General features: G+C 41.3%; 1 protein-coding gene across 1 annotated transcript; it reads left to right on the forward strand.

Annotated features, from left to right (window-relative positions):
- Positions 1-1,926: 1,926 nt before the first annotated feature.
- gfpt2 (glutamine-fructose-6-phosphate transaminase 2) lies at positions 1,927-18,438 on the forward strand. The gene is made up of 19 exons (XM_070836686.1): positions 1,927-2,040; positions 3,220-3,327; positions 3,745-3,852; positions 3,951-4,076; positions 4,909-4,967; positions 6,254-6,388; positions 7,433-7,494; positions 9,505-9,584; positions 11,880-11,997; positions 12,169-12,332; positions 12,712-12,807; positions 13,215-13,312; positions 13,466-13,586; positions 13,851-14,008; positions 14,377-14,491; positions 15,097-15,224; positions 15,400-15,567; positions 15,744-15,905; positions 17,260-18,438. The coding sequence occupies exons 1-19, from the start codon at positions 2,034-2,036 to the stop codon at positions 17,302-17,304; spliced, it is 2,058 nt and encodes a 685-aa protein (XP_070692787.1). The 5' UTR covers positions 1,927-2,033; the 3' UTR covers positions 17,305-18,438.
- Positions 18,439-18,659: the final 221 nt, after the last annotated feature.

Below are 18,659 nucleotides of genomic sequence, written 5' to 3' on the forward strand. Positions count from 1 at the left end.
TCTTTCAAAAAACATATAAAAGGAGTAAACATGTCCAAAAGAGTCCGTTTCTGTCAGTACTTCTTGGTATGGGGTGAAATATGTGAATTCAAGAACACTGAACACCGGTGCCCACTGCTTCTGCTGATTCCTTGGAAATCATTAGTCAGTGATTAAAAAACAAGACGAAACAAGATAACAGAAGAGTTTCGACATCATTCTGTTTAAGTGGAAGTCTCTCCTGCCTCAACACAAACAGCAGCTCCTTGTGACAAAGGTGTACATACATTTGTGAGTTATTACCAGGATACGAGTGATGAACAAATTAGGAGCTAGCTAAGTAATGAGTGACTAAAACGAATTAAAAATAGTTAGCTCCTGAATAACACTGAATGAAGGACTGGTTACATTGGTGATGTATCGTTCATGAATGAGTCGGCTCTGAGATGCTCCTTAATTTGATCTGAACTGGTTCACATCAGAAAACCAATTTCTTTTTGTTTTTGGTAAATAAATACAAGAGCAAATAATGGGACGACCCTTTAGTGTGTTAAATCTCTAAACTTCTCACTTTGGTAATAACATTAAGACCAAAGAATAGTGAGACTTTTGTATGCTGCTTATGTCGCCAACATACAAAACATTGTTCAGTAGAAATAGTCAATACATGAGTTTTCATACTTTTAAGTTATTTAAGGTTTTTATGTCAAGCATAATGTCAAATTATCTATTTCTACAAATTCTAAGTTTTAGTATAACTGCAATTGATAAGTTAAGAAATATATGAGTGCACTTACCAATAGGTCAAAACATGACTTGTTATTTTGGCTGACTTCTAACAGCCAGACGGGTGCTAAACCAGGAGCTGATAGGGCCGGCTCTTATTGCTGAGCTGAGCCAAACGATCTGGCTCACTAAGAAGAGCCGGAATTCCCACCTCTAGATTACATGACCTAAAGCCACTCCGGCTAGGTGGAACCACGCAAAGTACAGGATTACCAGACAAGGGGAAGTATGGTGGGTAGCTTTGCCACCTGGGCCCACTACAGTTTGGATGCACAGGCCAACAGGGCTCTGGTGAACCTGAGTGAGCCAATTTCCTGCCCACAGTGGATTCAGCAGATTACAGAGACAACCACAATGCACCCACAGCTCTGGGGCCTGATAGAGAAAGCTGTTTCACACAGAATCAGTGGATAATGGTGAGTTATCGAACAATAGAACCATAAGTACCACGTCCATGAACCAGAGGACTAGTTCAGGAACCTGTAAACCTCTGATCAGGTGCACAATGGTATAAAACAGATAACTGATTAATACTTCTATGTTATTTCCAATTTTTGTTGACCATTGAGAGAAAAATAATACAACTGTCCTTGATGCAGTTTTTTAGGAACTCACCCCATTAATTAGCACTTAAATTTCCTCTTTCTTCCTCATTCATTGCCTGGTGGCTCCTGGTGCAATCAAATGTAACTTAGCTCAATAATATAAATAGGTTCCTTATATTAAATGTATTGCCAAATAAATTGTCCCATCCTTTTTTAACATTACGTTCAATTTAGATTCATAACTACTGATTTCAGGGATTAATGACTGTATATAGAGCACCAGATTTAAAAAAAAATACAATACAATCACGATGACCAAAGAAGTCAGGACCAAACCTTTATCAAAGAAGTGATCAAAGACAGAAATGATTGATTGGCAAAACAAATAACCATTTCAGTTCAACTGTTCTTATGTCAAACTGGCTGACAGATGCAAAAGGTGAACCATCACCTCTCAGTGCAAGTCGACAAACTCTTGAACAGGTGGTTTGACAAATAACTGAGTGAATAGGCGGCCATCCATCAATGCCAGATGAAGTGTTGGATACCTGTAAGGCAGCAGGACGCCGCTGAGCTGTCAGAGGAGGTGGGGCCGCTGCCTCTCCAGGAAACACCATTTCAATGAATAGTGGGAGTGTGCAGTCACTCCGGATTTAACACGGCAGAGGCAGAAGCATCACTCCAGCCGCTCTCTCACTGTAAAACGACAGCAAAGCTTGAGCCATGTGTGGTAAGTTTGCTTTTTATCGACCTTATTTCTTTTTTTTTTCAAACTTGTGGGAAGGAATTGCGCGTATCACGCACGAAAATTGCCTTGACTGGCTCCTGTAGTGTGAGTGCTGCCGATGTCCTGAGCGATACAGGCAGGAATTTTCAAAGTTATCATTTCAAACAGTTTGTCTCGGATCGTCATCGAGATTGTGTTGTAGCTTTGGTGGTAATGACAATATGAATTCTGAGCTGAACCAGTCGGATGGATGTTTTCTGATCTGTGTGGATGCCCGAAGAGCTTTTAACACAACTGCTACGTGTCAGTGTTTTCACCCGCTGGTGCAGACAACAGGACGGACAAGTCCTTCCAGTTGATGTCAAAAATGTGATGCCAGTGATTCCTACTGTCTTGTGTTCATGTGGTGGCTCACATCCGGCCGTCTCAACTGGCTTCATTTCAAGTTTCATAGTGCACATCGCCCTTTTTGACAGACTCACACGTCCCACTCACGATCGGGGACGTTTACAGCCGAAGGTAAATCTTTAACAGTGCTCCGGCCTCTCCTCGAGTCTGCAAGGAAGAGGCCAAGGCTGTGGGAGTTTACAGCAGCCTGCTTACCTGGCTGCTCCAACACTGCGCGCAATGTGCGTCCGTCAATGGCCAGCTGTGTGCCTGCGGGAGCAGAGCTGCCCGGAACATTCCTACACACACACACACACACACACACACACACACACACACACACACACATGCACGCACATGCACGCACACACACACACACACGCACAGCAGTCCCTTAATGTATACACAGTTATTTTAATCTAAGGATGCAGCAGCTTCACAAACTTCACAAACAAATTAAATGTAATGAGATGCCATTTCTAGTTCCTCTTCCAGCCTGTTGTGAGTTCCTGTCCTTCCCAAGCACATTAGTGTTAGTTGAAGAATACAGAGATAACACAGCTAGGTCTGGACCTCATTGATCAGCCGTGCTCTTCCTCAATCACCTATTAGTGTATGAATAGATATTAAAGTAACATTTAACAATTACTGGCCACCGTTTTTTCCGGTTTTTGATATCTTCATTATAGATTTATTGGTAAACTGAGCTCTTTGCAAACTCTGCGCTAACTCTGCCACAAGGTTTGAGCATCTCAGAGGATTCAAGTTCTGTTTCTCTTTTTCCCTCTCTAAAAGGGATCTTTGCCTACCTGAACTACCGAGTGCCTCGCACCAGAAAGGAGATATTTGAGACGCTGGTGAAGGGACTGCAGAGACTGGAGTACAGAGGGTACGATTCAGCAGGTAAGACACTCAGCTTCACAGCAATGCCACACACACACACACACACACACACACACACACACACACACACACACCATGCACAAAAGCGTATAGTGCTCCTTGGCAGCACCTGTGTGTCAGGTCTTTTTATGAGGCAACATTTGACAACATTCAAAGTATTAAGAAATGCAATGATCTGGAGTTGAATCACTGTGTTTGACTCTGAAACACTGGAATCATGTTTAACTGATAATAATAATAACTAATAGCTCAGATGCTCACATATTAAATCCTGGATCACTATTCAGATCACCTAAAATAACCTCCCCATTTGCTTTTTCATGAGGAAGTTGAATTTGACACCTCATCACTAATATATGGAAATCTTTGACTTCACTATAAAAGTATGTGCTTCACTTCTCTCCTGTGTGTTCGGAGGTGTCGCTGTGGATGGCCCTAACAAGACGAGCACCGATATCAACGGCAACACCATCTGCTTGATCAAGAAGAAGGGGAAGGTCAAGGCTCTGGATGAGGAGTTATACAGTGGGTTTATGCACATTGGAGTCATGGTCTTTAAAACACCTTGTACTCTGTCCGTGTCAGTAAAAGGATTGGTGTTGTGTTTTGCTGTGTGTGTTCAGAGAAAGACACACTGGACCTGGACGAGGAGCTGTACACACACTTTGGCCTCGCTCACACTCGCTGGGCAACACACGGAGAGCCGAGCGCTCTCAATAGCCACCCTCACCGCTCTGACAAGGATAACGGTAATATATACTAATGTACTTTCATGCATGTTCACATGTACAGTACAGTGTGTAGAACATTTAATACCCAAGTATAACTCTATGACAAAGTCAGTATTAATGTCTGTCTCAGGTTTTCAGTGATACACGGTAGCTTCAATTAGGAAAAAAGGAAGAATGTAGATCAACTTTAACATTTTCCGTCTGTGACTCCGTGTCACTTCACCTTCCTTCTGTTATAATTGCTTATACATCTTGTCTTAACATTCAAACTAAAGGTTAAGATCCTGTATCCCTTCACTTAACGCACATTCTATTCTAACCAAATATACACCCATCTCTTGTAGTGTATGTTCATAGGCGTGTCAGTAATGTACCTTGGCCTTAGACCAAGGTATGTATGCTTCTAAGAGTCCAACATGTGAAAGTCCTTATTAGAGATAAGGGGAAAAATATATTTTATTATGGTTTATTAGTATATTATATTGGATACAGGCCCTTTATTATGTGATTATCATCAATGATAACATACAGCCTCCTCTGTTTGTATCACTTTTGGCTGCTTTCGGTATCCTGCCCCCCCACACCAGTGTGGTAATACAAGTAACATTCTTTGAATAACAACAACCTGCCATACCGTACATTTAACTTATCACGATCGTGATCTATAGCCAAATGTTACAGCTCTGTTTTTAGTTTGTTCAGAGCTCACACCAAATGTAAGCCATCAGAGTGTGAATCTAGTCTGATCTATCTCATCGGGAGAGAACATGTGAGTGATCTTATTACAACTCACTGAGACTAGTGTTTGACTTTTAGTCACCTCTGTCTAATACGTTTACTCTTTTCTCAGAGTTTGTTGTCATCCACAATGGCATCATCACCAACTACAAAGAGCTGAAGGAGTACCTGGTGAGTGATCTTAAATCAGGAAGTCCTCCTGTACAAACAAATGTGCCTGAATCCTGTTCTGTGCCATTCTTAGACGCACCCTTCAGGTAAAGCTTGTAGCGGCACTAAGGACCTGAGTATTATCCAACTCGGTGACAGTTGTGTTACTGTCCCTTTGAAGTCATAACCTCCCTTAAATGAGTCATAAAAACCATATAATGTGCTGTCATGTGTTTCTATGTACAGGTTAGACACATATATATGTATATGGATGTTTTAGACTATATCATTTGTTATAAGGTAAGATAAGATAAGATAAGATAAGATAAGATAAGATAAGATAAGATAAGATAAGATAAGATAACCTTTATTGTCTGTCACAAGTAACAGAAATTCGTTTTTGACAAACTCTGAAATAAATTGATAGAAACACACAAGACACGATACAAACATTGTGCAATATATACGACAGTGCAGTGTATCTGGGTGGGACTTTAATTTGTTATTTTCAACTGTTTAGGGGAATAAAAGATTATGTATATCCATATGCAGGGTTTTTCAATCAGCCTGTCCACTGTGTAGGTAACCACTGCAAGCAAAGGGCCTACAAAACAGCAACAACCATATTAATCTGGGAAAATTTGGCATTCTCTCTCAAAACTCTTATTTATGTCAGTGTACTTCCGGGTCAGCTCAGCACCATGTAGCTTTCACATACCCTTAGGAGAACTTCATAGAATTTTATTTTGAGACAGGCCTCAAATATAAAGTACACTGCTGCATGGCTTTCCAAGCATGTGAAATTGGAGTGTATGCATCACAGTAGTGTGTGCACAAATATGCTGTTCTAAGTAGACTGTTGCACAGAAAACATTCGGTGTGAAATGACTTCATTGGCCTGTGTAACTCATATCATTACTTTAACAAATAAAGAACAGCTTACCTGGTCAGTTGACAATGAACTTAGCCAAAATTGCTGTTTTTTGAACATAATTAACTTTAATCTCACCTCAAAACTGAAAGCTTTTACCTTTGTTTGATGCTTGACATGAATTGTGCCTGGTGTTATTAAGCTACGGTTTTGATATTTGTACAGCCCTGCTTGTTTTTACTGCAGTTAATAAATGCATTTAATATACTATGGTGATAATTAACAGCACAGTGACAGCTGTCACTAACTTGACAGCACTTGATGAGAAGCAACCAGAATGAGAGATATAGATCTAATTTGTTCAATGTGTGTGAATATCCTCTGTGTTTTTATGTCTATGTTTATGACTATAAACTGTACCCCGTACCTTCCTCAGATCCTGAAAGGATATGAGTTTGAGTCAGAGACGGACACAGAGGTGATTCCGAAATTGGTCAAATATGTTTATGACAACCGCGAGAGCGACAACGTCACCTTCTCCACCCTGGTAGAGAGGGTTATACAGCAGCTGGTGAGTGGCTCATGCACAGCAACGCATACAACAGTGACTACTACCATGTCACAGAAACACACCAAGCCACTTTACAGCAGCGCAGGTAGTGTTAACATCTAGTATGTTAATCTTTGTTTTGTCACTATATTAAAGGTGTCATTCCATTTCTTTCTTCTGCCAGAGAGACACATCACAGTTTCTGGCTTTTTTTACTTCAGCTATATGTTGAGAGGTGGACATTTTCATAACCAGCTTCCTGGAGACTATGAAGGGCAGTATCGTGTAGCTTCAAATGTGTCATTAACCGGTCATAGACACACAGCTGCATTTGTTCATTATGCAATGTGTGAAACAGTTTGAATTTCCTGTCCATTAAAACTCTGTACGCCACCACAAAAACAGTCACTATAGCAACTGCCCCAGCAGCATCACCAGTGACATAATGATTTTTTTAAGCTGAGATTGAGCAAGCCTTTTTTCCATTATGTGACTTCCATGCTTCAGAGCTTCACTTTTTGGGTTGGAGTGGAGTTCTCTCCCCTCAGAAGGACAGAGGAGGCAAAAGCAGCCATTTTGGATTTGGAGTAATGGGAACCAGATAGTCAGACCCACTAACAGCCTGACGATCATGACACCCTCCCCTCCCCTGCCTCTCCATGATTACCCCCCCACTTTCAACACCACACACAAACACACTCCTCGCCAGTTCTGCCTTTAACCACCACAGGCAGCATTGCAGTCAGTGCTTTCGAAACACAGCTGATGTTATACAATAGAGGTCTTATTTCTCTTAACCCGCCCCCCTCTACCTCACTACTTCCCAACACTCAGCCCCACCGCAACTACCAAACATCACAGGGCCAGAAGAAATGATTGTTTTTGTTTAGAAAATGTTTCTTTCCAGGAATACACAGCTAACTTCAACTTTGCATTTAAATGTGTATACTTTGAAATGTCTCTCCTCCTTCCCCTCCCTAACAGTCTGCCTTAACACTGGTGTGTGTCAGTCGTTCATTAAGCTAATGTAAACTCAATGTTTCCCTTGCTTCTTTCTTGTCTCAGGAGGGGGCCTACGCTCTGGTGTTTAAAAGCCGTCATTACCCTGGAGAGGCTGTGTCCACCAGGTTAGTGTGCGCGCACACACACACACACACACACACACACACACACACACACACACACACACACACACACAACTCTGACATTTCACTTCACATTTTGGTCCAGTATATGTGCAGTGAGCCAGTGAGTCATCCCAATAATTACAACTGTGAAGCAATCCCAAATGTGATTTGAGGAGACTCCTTTGATTTAGTCATTGTGGCTTATCTTAGCTGACATCCATTAAATGTGACATGTTATGACTCTAAAGCATTTATGATGATGGGCAGTTGTGCTGTTTGTTAAGCATGTGCGTGAATGTGCGTAAATTCCCGTCCGCCAGCATGTGTCAGCCCCGTCTGCTTCTTAAGACCCAGCCAGAGAGGGGAGCAGAGCAAAGGTTGAATTCAGGTTCCCCCTCTCCCTCCTGGGCCTCAGGCCTCTGGGCTGCTGGCCCTATGCCGGCTACTCTGTGACTCATTAACAGAGAGACTAGAGAGTTTCCTGTTTCCCCTCCAGAAAATGCCCCTGTCAGGGAGACTCCTGGTTAATCACTTCTCATAATTTTATTTTACTTTATATCTTTCCTGGTTCAGTGAACTGTCATGGATCAGGGGAAAGGGAGATTGCAGGAGCAGGGGAGTAAGAGGGTAAGAGAGGGAACAAGGAGGAAGGCAGAGGGGCAGAGATAACTGGACCATAACTTATGCTTTATGCAAACAGGTTGCCTGGCAGTGCCAGTGTTTGCAGAGCGGTTTCTTGGCACACCTGCTGCCGAACTCGAGACACTTTGGCATCCCATATATTTATTTTGTGCTTGTAGTTTCTGAAGAAAAGATCCTGGTAGACATTATCAGTTCATTGTAAAGCTTTGGCCAAACTCTATGTAGTTTTGTGGTTAATTTGTTGAATAGTCAGCATTGTCTCCTAGGACGGAGGGATGGAGGAATGTTTGTAATTATCTAGTGATGCTAGTCACCACCCGCCCTTTGTCGTCACGGATCAATCTACCGGCAGGACTTGTCTTCTGCTCTCTCTTCTCAGCATCTCTTTCTTTAACTTTCTCTCCATCTATTGTTCTTTCATTCTCTTTCTTTCCGCCACCCTGTCTTTCACGTACTTATTCCTTACTTTTCTTCCCTCCCACAGGGTAAATATTGTACTGGATAGCGACCACATGTTTCTGTTTGCAAGCCTCCCTTTTCAAGCCCCACACCCCTTAAAACAACCAGCAGTCTTACGTCAGCATAGCCGAGCCCCAGAGAAAAGCTAAGCAGAGAAAAAGGAGGAATCCAGACAGAGAGAAAGAAATAAGGAGAGGCCTTTGGACGTAGTTTCTCAAGAGTTGGTGTCATAATAACTAACCCCATCGTGATGAGGTTTTGTTTTGATAATCTGTTTTCGCTGTGGTCACAAGATGAGTGTGGAAAGGTTTCATGTGTTTTAAGGTTAATCTCCTCACACCCTCCTCCCTCACCTGGCAGATCTACATGTGGTTGCACCTTCTTTGCCTTAACAGCAAATGCAAGAAGCCCACATGGAGTCAGTAGCCAATTAGGAAGCAGTGATTCAGTCCAGGAACTGGGAGCAAATCCAAGAGGGATGTAGACAAATGGAGGATAGGTTTATTGATATCTTTATGTTCAAGATTATCAAGTTTAGACTTGGAATATGTGGGAGCGTCTGGGTCCATGTCTGCACTAAAACGATGCAAGGTCACTGTGCACAAAATGATGTAAAACGAATGTTCCAAAGATTGAATATGAGGGGAGAAAAAATGAATAGATGAAGGAAAAGAGAGGAGAGATGATAAGTGCCAGGAAACTTCTGTTTTGTTTGGAATAATACAGTGGGATAGGATGTCAGGTTCGCATTCACCCATTTGCAAAGCACCACATGAGATTGTATGTATCTGACATCGGTGTGTGTCTACACAGGCTAATCCTCCCCTTTCTCCCACCTTACCCACACATTCTCTCCCTCTCCTTCTGTCTGTCTCTTCCTCCCTGCCTGCTTCACGCTTGTCTCGACAGGAGAGGAAGTCCACTGCTCATTGGTGTGCGAAGCGAGCATGAGCTGTCGACCGAAAACATCCCCATCCAGTACAACAGTGGTGAGCTCTGTTCCCTCCCTGTCTGCCATTATCCGCTTACACTGCACCCTAAGTCTCTGCCTACATGCACGCTCACACACAGACATACAGTAGGTACACACATTCTCAGCAGTATACAATAAGGTCGGATAAATTAACTTAATGTATGATTCATGCAGCTGAGAGAGTATTCAGAGTTTATTGGCATATGAAATCATCTAAAATACATAACCACCTGACCGTATCTGTGTCTCTGTGCTGCTTAAAGATCTAACACTCGTGGTTTTATTGGTTAGGTAAGTTTGCAAATGAAGGGACTTTGACTTATAAAGCTGCTTCCTTAGTCACAACACAGCAAAGAAATATGAAGAAATGAAATATGGACTACTGAGATCTGGACTAACCACCACAAAAGGAAAATATGACGTACTGCACTGATTTCTGGGCGTTTTGAATGACTCTATTTCACTACTGTTCAAGAGCTTCATAGCTATGTAGAAAATTATGATCAATTTGAAAGTCAGATAAATTGGGAATTTTTCCCCTCTTCACATTTTGTGTTTGGTTCTAAACCTACTTTTAAACACATCTTGGAGGATTACACAAGTGAAAACCCAAACTAACAGTGCATTAGTCCGTCTTTCATCCCTTTTTGACTTCCCCCAACCTGTCTGTGGCTCTCAGCCCCAAGCCCATTCATCCCTACTGAAATTGTAAGACTTAAAAGTGGGTCATGAAGATTTGCTTTCATCTTAGAAAAAAGACTAAATCATTTCCTTAAACACTTCCACTGTCGTTTTGAGCAAACTCAAACAGGAGTAAATATTTGTTGGGGACTATTTTCAGCCACTGCGGTAGTGTGTATTTACTGCAGTGGGGTGGTATATGTGCGATCGCCTCAAAATAAACTACAGTGCCCGTGTTCATCACAAGGAAGGAACACCGGTGTGACTGATGTATGGGTATACTTGTTAGTAGGATAAATTCATTGTTAGTTTTGGTCTTTTGATTTTTTGGGCAATTAAAAAAGTATATTACTAAATGTGCTATAAGTTAAAACTGTTTCTGATTTATCAAGATATGCAGAAAGAAGCCTTATACAGTAGTCTCAAAACATGTATCCTATCAGGGGGCATTTTATCTTTCTTTCTATCTGTCTCCCTGGATTAAAGTGTAATATTGCTCTAACTATTGATTTTCTCAGAATCCCTCAGACACTGACTCAGTCAAAGTGATGCTCTCGGCCAGCTGCAGAAGTAACACAAGATGTTATGTGGTTCTGTTATTGTGCAATAATTATTCTGCTAAAAACATTTCTTGGATAGCCATTCGTGCTGTCAGGGATTTCTGCGTGTAGACTTTTCGAATGTATTGGTCCTTTGGAGATTCATTTGAGTACTCCGTAAGAGGATGTGGTTCTCAGAGCTGGAGTTCCCAGCAATAGACACAGAGCCTAAGGTAGAGTTTCCCGTATAATCTTTCAGATACTTTTGTTAGCAACAACCTCCTTATTTTGTTGTTGCCTTTTCTTTTCTTCTCTTCTATGCTATCTATGCTTATCTTGTTACTTAAAATTTATGGGTCTCAGTGGTTCAAGTGAACCGAGTCCGAAGTCCAAGGCAGAGACAGGTGGTTTGGTGTCAGGAGAGAACCAAACTGGACGTCTGTTTTTTTTAACATTTTATATTTTATATTTCTGTTATCACACATCTTTTCTTTTTTTTAAATGCTGTATTATTTAAACAAGCCTGCGTGCCCTACTTGCTGGCATCCTCAAGCACATTTGTTTTATTCTAAAGAAAAGATCCATGGTAGATGGAAGTTAGCATCTTTCCATTGGCATCTTGCTGCCACTGCAGATTAAGCTGAAATCTTAAGACTGAAAAGACTATGTTCTCTTGTGATATACAGCAAATTGACAGATTTATCATTTATTTATTTTATTTATTATTATGTGTACAATTTGAAATTTCACATCTTTGGCGCCCTCAAACGGTGGCATTAAAAACGACAGAAAAGCAAAAAGCGACAAATCACCAGTCCCGCCAGGTTCATGTCATGTTTACTTGTTAATAAAGCAATATGGATGATTATTTATGGTCACAATCTGCTATGAATATTCTCTCTTAAATGTTTTCTGATCTTACCATAAAATCTGAATTTCACGTCACGACAAACCCATTTCAACAGCAGTGACCTGACAGCATCTGGAAGCTGAGAGGAAGAATTCAAGTGATGAGCACATCTTGATTGTTTTAGCCATTCAAAGTCACTGTGCAACCTCTCAAATCTGGCCTTTGACCTTTGACCCTGTAGCTCACTACAAGGAGGGAGTCCAGGAGAAGAACAGCCATAACCGCACTGACTGCTCCAGCTCCATCAACTCTGTGGGGGATGGCCGCGCTGTGGAGTATTACTTTGCCTCTGACGCCAGGTTGGATACTAATCAGTGTGTGTGTTTTGTGGTGAATCCAACATGGGACCATTTCATGGAATTTTTCCTTGTCATTTGACTAAGAAACAAGTGTACTGCACTTTGTAAACATCAGACTAGGAGACACCATCATCGGCTCACCACAGGTTTCCATCTTACCTCTACCCACAGTGCCATCATCGAGCACACCAACAAGGTGTTGTACATGGAGGACGATGACATGGCAGTGGTGACCGGCGGGAAGCTCTTCATCCACAGGATGAACCGGCAGGTTGGTGAGGATCCAGTGCGGGCGATCCAGACCCTACAGATGGAGCTGCAACAGATCATGAAAGGTTTTATGAACTATTTTGATATGTGGTTGATATGAAGACAGTACATTGTTTAGCTTAAGTAGTTTAGGTTAAAAGGAAATTGTTAAAACATTGTTAAAAAGATAACAGAAAAGAGGTTTTAAAGAAGACTAACAACAGCTTCGAAGAAATCCCATTGAATACATGGAGAACATACTGTGTGCATGTAGTGTGACCAATCAGATCCACTTTTTTAGACTTATATTTGCTCGCCCTCTGCTGGCTGAACATGAAAACATAATACTGCTGGCAGTTTTTCAGCTGGACCCGACCTCCACATACCTCTTACCCCTTATCCCCATATGTCATGAGGGGTATTGACCAGATGATCTGATGTACATGTATGCTCCTCCCATTGCAGGTAACTTCGATGCCTTCATGCAGAAAGAGATCTTTGAGCAGCCGGAGTCAGTCGTCAACACTATGAGAGGCCGGATTTGTTTTGACTCCAACGCAGGTAACTCGTGATCTTACAACCTGCCCCGCCCACAAAGGTTTAAGGACATGTAGGGTACACCTTGAAACAATATTAGCAAGAACCAGTTCAGGATACAGGATCTGAAGGTTGTTTCATCGTCTATTTGAATGTGGAATTTCATGTGGAGACTAACACATCACCTCAGTCCCTTATTTAAATGCCTTCTCTGTTACCCATACCTTCCAACATGGGTGAAGGATTAATGTTTATGTAAATGATTATAATTTCCTAAGTATGAACTACAAATTAGTTGTAGATAATACATGCAAGATAACATGACACACACTGCTGTAGCTATTAATGATGACCTTTAAGTGCTCCCACGAAAGCAAACGTGCAGACAATCAACAGTGTTCTGGTTTAACCATCGTCTTCTGTTTCCTCAGTGGTTCTCGGGGGGCTGAAGGACCATCTGAAAGAAATCAAACGTTGCAGACGGCTAATCATGATTGGCTGTGGCACCAGCTTCCACGCTGCAGTCGCTGTGAGTAAAGCTGTCGAAAACCTGAGAGAGGCACAATGATGATCGTTTTGTTTTTAGTGGAAGTGAAGTTCCAAACATGAAATGACTGTTTTGTATGGAGAGAGAGGATGATGGTGGTGGTGAACCTGCTGCTTTTGTTTCCCTAATTTTCAGACCAGACAGATCCTCGAGGAGCTGACAGAGCTGCCCGTCATGGTGGAGCTGGCAAGTGACTTCCTGGACCGCAACACGCCAGTTTTCAGAGACGACGTTTGCTTCTTCATCAGCCAGTCAGGTGAAAATACCACACAAAAACATGAAAACCCTCACTGTCCTTACTGTCAGTCCAAGCACATATCATTGTCTCTTAAGATCACTGACTTGAGTTAGTTAACAGTTATTTGATATGACGGCCTCTATTGAATATTGTGACCATGAAATTGGCTTTAATGAGAAACTTTCCTCACACTGGCAGGTCTGTTTTTTCCTCTAACAGTGGCCTTCTTGTGCTGTAATTCTGAATTGTAAGCATATCTTTTCATTCCCTCTGCTCCCTCAGGAGAGACAGCAGACACCTTGATGGCTTTACGCTACTGTAAGAGCCAAGGTGCTCTGACAGTTGGTATAACCAACACTGTGGGCAGCTCCATTTGTAGAGAGACAGACTGTGGAGTGCACGTCAACGCTGGCCCTGAGATAGGAGTGGCTAGCACCAAGGTATACTTTACAGCATACATCTCATATGTTTAAAACAGCAATTTGAACACATTTTTCATACTTAAGATTCAAAGTGTTTATTGTCATGTATACAGTGTAGAAACAAGTTTCCCTGTACAATGAAAATCTTGCTTTGCCATCCGCACCGAATGCCAAAGAGTGAAAAAGGAGAGGATAGAATAGAATATAAAACATATAAATATAAACTGTAAATATAAACTGCTATTGCTAAATATAAATATAAATATTAATATAAGTTGTCAGCAGTATTAACAGCACTTTGCATTTGATGATAAAATGCATCTATTTTAAGACTGGATGATAACATAGATCTGGTTATATGAGTGTCTCCTGTGTATGTGATCCAGGCCTACACCAGTCAGTTTGTGGCCCTTGTCATGTTTTCCCTGATGATGAGCGAGGACAAGCTCTCCCTACAGAAGAGGAGACTGGAGATCATCAACGGCCTCAGGGTGCTACCCGGTAAATCCAACAAACACCAGCAAATTAAAAACACAAAGCCTTTGTGGTCTCAACATGAGCACACAGCATCTTTAAAAGTTGACAGACCAATCTCTGTACCCATCAGCTATCATCTGATGATGATTAAGAGCAAGAGCCAAGTCTTCTGGGCTTCTGGGTGGACCCAGCGGATATCTGGATAGTGGATATGCAGGCCAGATGACAAGGCTGTTTTGGCTTATCTCTATATCTGCATATGAATGCAGTTACACTTTAAAAAAGCTAATGAAAGGCTAAGGCTGACATTGCATTTTGGGCAATGTATTCTGCCTCTTTTGCACTCCTTATGGACTGTTGCTCAAACGTGATTGGTCAACACTACCTGGACTACAAGCAGAAACCAGACCACCTATGACACCAAAAATCTTGTCCCTTGCCTAGAGATTCTGCAATTATATACAGATATCTGTTTATAGAGATCATAGACAGACAGTTGCTCAAACATTTTCAGCCACCGCTGTCAAATGAAGCGAACAAAACACCATCTTTTGTTTAAACATGTTCATTTATATTCTCACTGTTACTTACAACAATACCTCCGTCTTCCCCTTTTTCTACTCTCCTAGATCTGATAAAGAAAGTGTTGTCCCTGGATGAGAAGATCAAGGCCATCGCCAATGAGTTGTATCAGCAAAGATCTCTTCTGGTCATGGGCCGAGGTTTCAACTACGCCACCTGCCTAGAGGGGGCGCTGGTGAGTTGCCAAACAGCAATTCACTTATCCTAGAGCAACATAAAATATGAGGACGTAGAGGAAACATCAGATGAACGTTGATAAGTACATAACAAATGTCCATTATGCTGTATATTTTATCTTATTGTCCAGGATAACGTTCTGAGTGAGCTTTATTCTTACTGTCTGAATGCAGAAAATCAAAGAGATAACTTACATGCACTCGGAGGGCATCCTGGCCGGAGAACTGAAGCACGGTCCTCTGGCGCTTGTGGACAAAGACATGCCAGTAATCATGATCATCATGAGAGACGCCTGCTACACCAAGTGTCAGAATGCTCTGCAACAAGTCACTGCCAGATCGGTAGGTCTTGGAAAAACACTTTCTACTGCAACAGACCTGCAGGCGCTGAAACGCACACCTGCATTTTCACACTGATATTACATTCAGTGCATTACAGTACCGTGCAACAAACATAACAAATGAACTGACCGACCCACTAGTGTTGATGTTCTTGCTCGTGACTCCTTCTTCATCAGGGTCGGCCCATCATCCTTTGTTGCCAGGACGACCCTGAGGTGACTAAGAATGCCTACCAGACCATCGAGCTGCCCCACACTGTGGACTGTCTGCAGGGCATCCTCAGTGTCATCCCCCTGCAGCTCATGTCCTTCCACTTGGCCGTCCTAAGAGGATATGACGTAAGTAGTCAACACAATTTTTGACTCAAGCTATCTGTACAAATTTGTAATTTGTAAAGTGCTTTTTTGCTGTAACATTTGTTTTAAGAAGTTAGTTTAACCCAAAACTCAAGGAGATGTGTGGGACTTTTTGTCTTCTAATTTGATCTGAGCCTCAGAAATAACAGGGATCATTTTAGGTCAATATCTTTCTACTCAATTTTATCAGGACAAAATCTTAATTTTGAGATACTGTGGCTCTCCATGTCCAAATACTGTAGTCTTTGATTACACTTAATTAAAGCATAATGTCACTATTTGGCTCACTATGCTGGACATGAGTTTAGGCATTTATCACATCATTTTAAACATTTATCAAGTGATTTTGAAGGACAGAGTAAATATTATGCACATATTATCTACAACGTCTTGTGCTTGTGCTATTTGCTACTCAAATGCTTTTAGTTGCACCTGTTTGCATGTGACTTTGATATTTTTGCATGCTATTTGTAATGTCATGCTAAGTCTGACGTTCTGATCCATGCAGTGTTTCTAACATATTTCTATCTAGTGTAGTGCTGGGCAGTACAACATAACATTTATACCCATGTATGTTTTTAATCTAGCAACAGTTTTGAAAGTAATATTTTACTGGAACTTGTATGTGGAGCACAAGACTCTGGGACGCTATTTATTGCCTGCAGTTAATCAATTATTAACACACTGTACAGTGGTTGTGGAGACCAGCTTACCAAGCAGCACTTGCTAAAGCCGTGTGTATGTCTGTGAGTGTCTGTGGGCAGCATGTTTCACTTCGAAATGTGTCAGAGCCTTCATGTTTCACATACTGTCAATCTCCTGTTTTCACCCCAGCCTGAAGAGACATCTCTCTCACACCAATTTGGACAGGCACCATGTCTTTGCATAGTTTACACAGTTATGGCATGTCTGTCCAACACCAATGGTTTTTCTGATCATAAGCACAGGAACTGGTTAGTGACTCAGTTATCAATGGGTGCATTGTGGTTTTTCTTTTTAAACCTTTGTGAGAGTTGATCCCATCTCTGTAGCACCATTTTAACCACCCTTTCTTAGCTTGTTAACGCATCTTTGTTTTAGTGTAAAAGACAAGTGTAGTTAACGTTGTAGTTAAGAGTAGTGTAGTTCCTAGTTATCATACAGTGACTGCACTTTATGTGACACAACAATTAAGCCTAAATACATAAGGCCCATCTCTATCAGTGTGCCATTTATACTTGATATACCACATAACGATGTGACCTCCACGGTGTCATAGTGTTAAAAACATGTTCAGTCCAGCTTCAGTCTAGATCAGGGGTCAGTTGCTCTAACAAACTGCTTTCTCTTTTTGCAGGTTGACTTTCCCAGAAACTTGGCCAAGTCTGTGACCGTGGAATAATTACAGTTCACAGAGCACAGGAGCGGAGAAAGGAGGTTCATAGATTTACAGTGAAATTGTGCAATTGAACGTTCTGCGTGTGTGTGTGTGTGTGTGTGTGTGTGTGTGTGTGTGTGTGGTGAGGTTGGGATGAAGAAGGGGGCTGTGTGTTGTGTGTGTGCACAGATGAGGGTGTGTGTGTGTGTGTGTGTGAGCATGAGAGAAAGTGACAGATGAAAGAGGGAGGTATGCGGTAAAAGAAATGTGAAGTCCGACCAATACACTGCTGAGGAAGCGCCAGTGCCTTCGAGGTCTCGCGGAACAATCTATGATAACAACATTCAAACACATCCAAAGCAACATGCTGTGCCTTGTGTCTTATCTTGAGTTGAGCCAAAATCACATACAACAGGCTGAGCAGAAAAGCATCGATATGGTATATTGAAGTGTTTACAGTTGTGCAATATGGGGACCAAATGTGCATTATGTATGTACACAATCATGAGTGAGGTGATTAATTCTGTTCCTGTTTTATTAATTTCTCATGTCCATTGGCGCCTTCTTACCTCTATTTGAATAATGGGAAATGTAGGAATCAAACAGTCTTATTCCATAAATTTCTCTGAATTATAAAAAAAAATCTCATTTTTTACATTTCATTGCACATTCATGCCATCACTGTGCCTGGTGGGCCATTAACCGAAACCTCAATATTTTTAGCAGAGGCTACCAGAAAGAAGGTCCTTTCGTATCATATGATTACTTGATTCTTTTGATATGTTTTGGCACCATTTTGTTGTTATTTCATTTTAATTTAAAATACATTGTATGTTTATTCTGTGTAACAGAATTGCAGTTTCCAAAGTCAGTTCATGGCAGAACATGAACATTTTTTTTCCAGAATTTCTTTATACGTATTCTTGTCATAGAGTAAAGCATTCCCATAGACATGAATGACTTTCAATAATACTTTTGTTCTGTCAGCCATTTGTATGGGTTTGTATTAATGATAATATTCTGTATTTATCTGATTTTTATTTTATAGGGGCTTAAGAGAGGGTTTGATTTATATCCTTAAATATGATTGTATTTTATACTGTACGTTTTATAGACATAAAGAGGCACTATCAATCAATAAATAGATGAAACATTCTATTCAAAGTGTGCAGTTGTTTTTCCTCATTTCTCCATACCTGCCAGTATTTGTTGGAGTCGTTCAGTCTAGTCCCAGTTTGGGCCTGTAGTATATTATCATTATGAAACGCATAACATTGGGTTAGTTTAGTCTGTGGATGCATAGACAGACAGAAATGACAATAATCTAAAATCCATAACAGAATAAAAGTGTGAATTTTATGATCCCCACAGACCTTTAG

Source organism: Pempheris klunzingeri, chromosome 9 (assembly GCF_042242105.1).
Source record: "Pempheris klunzingeri isolate RE-2024b chromosome 9, fPemKlu1.hap1, whole genome shotgun sequence".
In the NCBI taxonomy this organism is placed as follows: domain Eukaryota; kingdom Metazoa; phylum Chordata; class Actinopteri; order Acropomatiformes; family Pempheridae; genus Pempheris; species Pempheris klunzingeri.

Coding starts and splice junctions, on each gene's coding strand:
- gfpt2 (XM_070836686.1), top strand. Junction 7,495..9,504: donor GGAGAGGCTGTGTCCACCAG/GTTAGTGTGCGC, acceptor TTGTCTCGACAG/GAGAGGAAGTCCACTGCTCA. Junction 13,313..13,465: donor GCTTCCACGCTGCAGTCGCT/GTGAGTAAAGCT, acceptor CCTAATTTTCAG/ACCAGACAGATCCTCGAGGA.